Source organism: Mesoplodon bidens (assembly GCF_964165515.1).
Source record: "Mesoplodon bidens genome assembly, chromosome: 3".
Taxonomy (NCBI): domain Eukaryota; kingdom Metazoa; phylum Chordata; class Mammalia; order Artiodactyla; family Ziphiidae; genus Mesoplodon; species Mesoplodon bidens.
In genome coordinates, this window is record NC_138178.1 from 10,976,863 (window position 1) to 10,982,862 (window position 6,000).

Below are 6,000 nucleotides of genomic sequence, written 5' to 3' on the forward strand. Positions count from 1 at the left end.
ATTCTGCTCATTCTTCATAAAATAACAGTCTCATTATCCAGGAAGGGATCATCTGGTCTAATTATTCCAGACTTCTCATTTCACAGATGAGCATATAACATGCAAATATATCAGTATTAAGTGGGCACATTTGTTCATTCATCCCTTCATTCATCTACTGAACATCTAATCTACCATGTTCCACTCACTGTACCCAGCCTGGGGGATATACTGTTGTGAGCAAAACAGACGTGGTCCTTCCTGTCAGTGAACTTGGAGGTTGGTTTACATTTGCCCCTGGTCACAACATTATCAAGTAGCTGAAGAGGGACTAAAACTCACATCGACCAGTTCCCAGGCCCGTGTTTTCCTACCACATGATAAGCACGTGCATCAGAGGTGACAGAAGGAAGCTCTTCCCACCCGGGATCCAGCAGGGGATAGAAGACCTACTAGGCTGGGATTCTGAAGAGAATTTACAAAGGAGCTATTTACAGAGGTGAAGCAGGGCTAAGGGGACCAACAGGGAACACTGAGGACTAGGGACAGTGGGAATCACCACCACCCTGGGCTGGAAGGGCAGGGGCAGGAAACAGCATTACCAGAGCCGGGTGGGAACTGGAGCCTGGAAGAGGGGCCCCGACAGGCACTGTAGTCACAGATGCAAGGGCCAGTCGTGTCCAGGTGATGTCCAGGGTGGGGGAAGAAATGCCCCAAGCTCGCTCTCCTCCCACCGGTGCCTTCCTTGGCTGAATTCAGGCAGAGGCTGGAGGGAGCAGCGCTGGGGGAGGAGCAGCCCATAGGAATAAATACCTCAGCCCCAGCCCCGCCCAGCCCCTAGCCACAGCGCAGAACCAGAGGTGGAGAATGGATGGGGGAGGCAGCAGAGGAGCGTGGACCTGAACACACTTCCTATTATTTTAGGACCGCTTCTCCCTATGTGACATTTTTCCAAAATTAACAGTATTATTTCAGTATTAAACTAGAAGAGAGAAAAATGAAGAAATAAAGATAAGGGGAAATCAGTATCGCTGCAGTGGATAAAAGATTTTTTTTAGATGAAATAACCACAAAACCGCTAAGAGGCTATTTCGGTATAATATGAAATATCAATCACATTTAGTTCCCATCCCTAGAGGTGGACCTTGATCCAAATGTTATTGTACACACTGGAAGATAAAGAAAACTATACTTTAAAAAGAAATACTGCAAAACGTGTAGCTGCTGTGACCACAAGGAATAGGGAAAGATCACCCAAGGAGCTATGAAAAACCTTTGATATTTCAAAGTCTATAAATACATAGATTTCTTCTCTGCAATAGGCAACCCTGTGGAGCACTGTGGAAACATATTCCCATTTCATAATGAAAGGCTATAGAAAAACAGAATTCTTTTGAGGACTTCTTATTGGAATACTTCTCATACACTATTAAGAACTGTGTTAACCCATCCCCCTCTTTTTAAAATGTAGAAGACGCTTCTACCTTTTCCCCTTCCCAAATCCTTGATATAATCTCACTCAAGAAATGTTCAACATTGTGGCCTTTTTTCTCAACAAATCTTTTCTATAAAGTGTGTCCAAACTTGTAGTCATTTTTACCTGAGGGTGGAAATAAACCATTTTCTCCCCGAAAAGTTTACAAGATTAAATTTGTACTGTGAGGGCTTATTATGAAGGTATTGTTATATGAGACACTTCTAATTCTCCCATAAATCTAAATGTATGGCCATGATTTTCAAGGACCATATCTTCTTTCTTTTTTTTTTAATCAATAATTTTAAATTATGCTACTCCTGAGCTCTGGCTAGGACTTCTAATACTATGTTGAATAAAAGTGGCAAAAGTGGGCATCTTTGTCTTGTTCCTCATCTTAGAGGAAAAGCTTTTAGCTTTTCACCATTGAGTATGATGTTAGCTGTGAGCTTGTTGTATTTGGCCTTCATTATGTTGAGGTATGTTCCCCCTGTATGCACTTTGTTGAAAGTTTTTTTTTTTTTATCATAAATGGAGGTTGAATTTTATCATGCTTTTTTGTATCAGTTGAGGTGATCATATGATTTTTATCCTTTATTTTATTAATGTAGTATATCACATTGACTGATTTGTGAATATTGAACCAGCCTTGCCTCCCTGGAATAAATCCCACTTGATTAGGGTACAGGCATACCTTGTTTTATTGCACTTCATTTTACTGTGCTTCACAGACTGAGATTTTTACAAATTGAAGATTTGTGGAAACCCTGCACTGCCAGATGATGGTTAGCATTTTTTAGCAGTAAAGTATTTTTTTTTATTAAGGTATTTGTTTTTTTAAACATAATGCTATTGCATACTTAATAGACTATGGTCTATTTCTAGTTTCATACCATTGTGGTCAGAAAATATGTTTGATATGATTTCAATCCTCTTAAATTTATTAAGACTTGATTTGTAGCCTAACATATGATCTGTGCTGGAGAATGTTCTGTGTACACTTGAGAAGAATGTGTATTTGTTGCTTTTGGATGGAAAATTTTATATATATCTGTGAAGTCCATCTGATCTAACCTGTCATTTAAAGCTGATGTTTCCTTACTGATTTTCTGTCTGGATGATCTATCCATTGATGTAAGTGGAATATTAAAGTTCCCTACTATTATAGTATTGCTGTCTGGTTTTTTCTTTCAATTTGTTAATATTTGCATTCATATTTTGATGCTCCTATGTTGGGTACGTAAATATTTATAAATGTTATATCCTCTTGTTGTACCAACCCCTTTATCATTATGTCACGCCCTTTGTCCCTTATTACAGTCTTTGTTTCAAAGTCAGTTTTTTCTGTCATAAGTATAGCTACCCCAGCTTTCTTTTGGTCTTCATTTGCATGGGATATGTTTTTCCATCTGTGTGTCAGGGATCATAATTTCCAGGCAGTATTTTATTTTTTTTTTATTATTAATATATTTTTTTTTGCGGTATGCGGGCCTCTCACTGCTGTGGCCTCTCCCGTTGCGGAGCACAGGCTCCGGACGCGCAGGCTCAACGGCCATGGCTCACGGGGCCCAGCCACTCCGTGGCATGTGGGATCTTCCCAGACTGGGGTACAAACCCGTGTCCCCTGCATTGGCAAGCGGACTCTCAACCACTGCGCCACCAGGGAAGCCCCAGGCAATATTTTAAATTTTACTTTCAGTTTTACTTTTCATTTTTGTGTAAATAAAGTGATTTGTACACCCATAGTGAATAACAGAAAGTGTCAATTTATAAAATTTCATTGCATGAGTTCAATTAGTTTAAGACCATTTTGTCAATGGAGCCTCTAGTGCCTTGTGATAAGAAATGATAACTGTGCAGAGATGGAAATAAGCTTTATTGCTCCTAAGAGATTCCTAATTTCGAATTTGTTGGTTTCTGAGAACATAAAACGTTAACTTACATTATTGAATTAGCATATGTGTTACATGTAATGATATTTCAGTCATTTCTAGAATAAATTAATGGAAAGTATAGATCCATTAACTATATGGAGGAAGAATTCTTTCTAATACTGAAAACACATAAAAGATCATCTTTTGTTAAATTGAATTTTGGGGCTTCCCTGGTGGCGCAGTGGTTGAGAGTCCGCCTGCTGATGCAGGGGACATGGGTTCGTGCCCCAGTCCGGGAGGATCCCACATGCCGCGGAGTGGCTAGGCCCCTGAGCCATGGCCGCTGAGCCTGCGCATCCGGAGCCTGTGCTCCACAACGGGAGAGGCCCACGTAACGCAAAAAAAAAAAAATGAATTTTGGCATTTTATACAATTCCATTTAGTCAGATATAAGAAAACATGGCCATGTAAGTCAGAATCAAGTGTTTTGATGTGATTTGTTGAAGAATGAGGATAATATTTTTTTTTCTAAAGAAAAAAAATGAAAATTTTTATAAGAAATAATTTCCTGTTCAAAATTGTTTTTTTTGCTTGGGACATCAACTCTAAGCTGTTTTTACCAAAGCATTTGCTATGAGCTTAGTTTCATACTACTCATAACTCTGCATACACGTATTTGATGGTAAAAACAAGTACAGTAACATTAAAAACAAAGAAAATAAATATTCCCAGTGGGAATTGAGCACACAATCAAGGACAGGGTTTGGCCTCTGTACAGTATTTTTTGTTACTGTGGCCAAGAACTTGATAAACACATATCATTTTTTAGTTATTTTTGTCAGCTTTCTTTACCTGTTTACATTTTTCCTTCCCAGTGCAATTTTCCTTGCTATTTACTCTGCTTCTTCAGTTTACTTTGCTATGTACAGTTTTCTTTACCATTTGCAGGGGCTGAAAAAGAACTGGGAAGAAGTACATAAGGAGTTTCAGTCCCTCCCGGTCTTCATCGACTCCATATCAAAGAAGATTCGCAAGCAGAAGCTGGAAGAAGAGATGAAGCAGCTGGAACACGACATTGGTGTCTTCGAAAAGCACAAAATTATTTATATTGCTAATAAGTAATAGTGGATTTTTAAAAATACAGTCATTTTAACATAGAAAAAACCCACGGAAAACATAGAAATTAAATCATAAGTTTTTTTCAAAAAGTAAAATACCATGAAGAGTATAAAAATAATCTTTACCAAAACGCTTAGGCAATGTTTAAAGAATAGTTGTATTATTTACTTACATAGAGAAAAAAAAATTGTTTTTCACCAGCATCAGGGTTTCCATGTATAACCTGATTAAAATTTGATGTTAGGTTTTCCAGTTTGATGGCATAATTCATTATTATTATGTACTTGTTTCACATAAACATTCATTTCTGGGCCCTGAAAAATAAAGTCAACACTCAGAACTTCACATTTTTTTCTACACTGCGTAATACAAGGAATACAAGGTTAAAAACTGTAAAGTATTTTGAATTGGAAATAGTCGTGTAAGCTTTTTTACTACTCTGAAGTATTTTCTACATATTATTCCAGAGATCCAAAAATTACATATATTTTCTGGTAGCCTATGTCATTTGCAGCTATTCACAGCTATAAATATTTTCAATATCCATAATGTTATATATAGGCTGAGAGGTTTCCATTTGGAGGAAGAAAAATTAAGAAGATAACATAAAATCAAGGAGACAACTTATAAATTGTGTCACTAAGGATTGTTGAAGAGAATAGCCTTCTTCCTGACATCCAGCTTCTAAAAACTGCTATTCTAGGTGCTTTATTCCATAATTTACTATGTGTATTTCACTAAAATGGATATTACTTTCTCTTTTTGGCTTTCTCTATTTCGTGAATTCTAATGTTTCTATTTGTAAGGTTACATAATTTATTAAGCAATAAGTTTATGTAAGTAGAGCTGTCTTCAACTCAAAATAAATGAGCCTATAAATGTCCAAGAAGGAGAAGATTCTTTTATGAAATTTTAAATTAGAGAAATTTGGTAAAATATGTGAAACTATAAAATATCAGAGCAATAACAATTTTTACTGCTTACACTGATTTTTATCCTGTTGGCAACACAGAAAAAAATGATAATTTTTTCAAGCTTTTTCACAAACACGGAATTTGGGAGCATTGTAGAAAAGCTAACTTTCATTAAAGAAAAATTTTTATATACAAATATTTTTGAAATCTCACTTTAAACTTTTTTTCACATATCTGTCTAGGTGTCATTTCTTTATTCCTTTATTACCTTAGGACAGATATAAAATAAAGAATAGTACAGTTGACCCTTGAACCATGAAGGGGCTAAAGGTGCTGATCCTCCACACAGTTGAAAATCTGCATATACCTTATAGTTAGTCCTCTGTCTGTTTGGTTCCTCCATATCCATGGTTCCATATCCTCAGAGTCAACCAACCACAGATCGTGTAGTACCACAGTGTTTATTATTGAAAAGAATCCACGTGTAAGTACACCCACACAGTTCAAACCCATGTTGTTCAAGGGTCAACTGTATATGATAAATTCTCATTTATGCAGAATTTCCTCCCTTTTTAAGGCTGAATAATACTCCACTGTCTGTATATACTACATTTTGCTTATCCTTTCTTCTGTTGATGGA

General features: G+C 36.8%; 1 protein-coding gene across 3 annotated transcripts in view; it reads left to right on the plus strand.

Annotated features, from left to right (window-relative positions):
- Window positions 1-5,597, plus strand: part of ENKUR (enkurin, TRPC channel interacting protein) — a 30,932-nt gene extending 25,335 nt beyond the window's left edge. For all 3 annotated transcript variants that reach the window (XM_081226988.1, XM_081226987.1, XM_081226986.1), the window contains exon 5: window positions 4,276-5,597. In XM_081226988.1, the coding sequence (XP_081083114.1) occupies window positions 4,276-4,449 (174 nt within the window). In that variant the 3' untranslated portion in view covers window positions 4,450-5,597. The remainder of the gene's footprint in view (window positions 1-4,275) is intronic.
- Window positions 5,598-6,000: the final 403 nt, after the last annotated feature.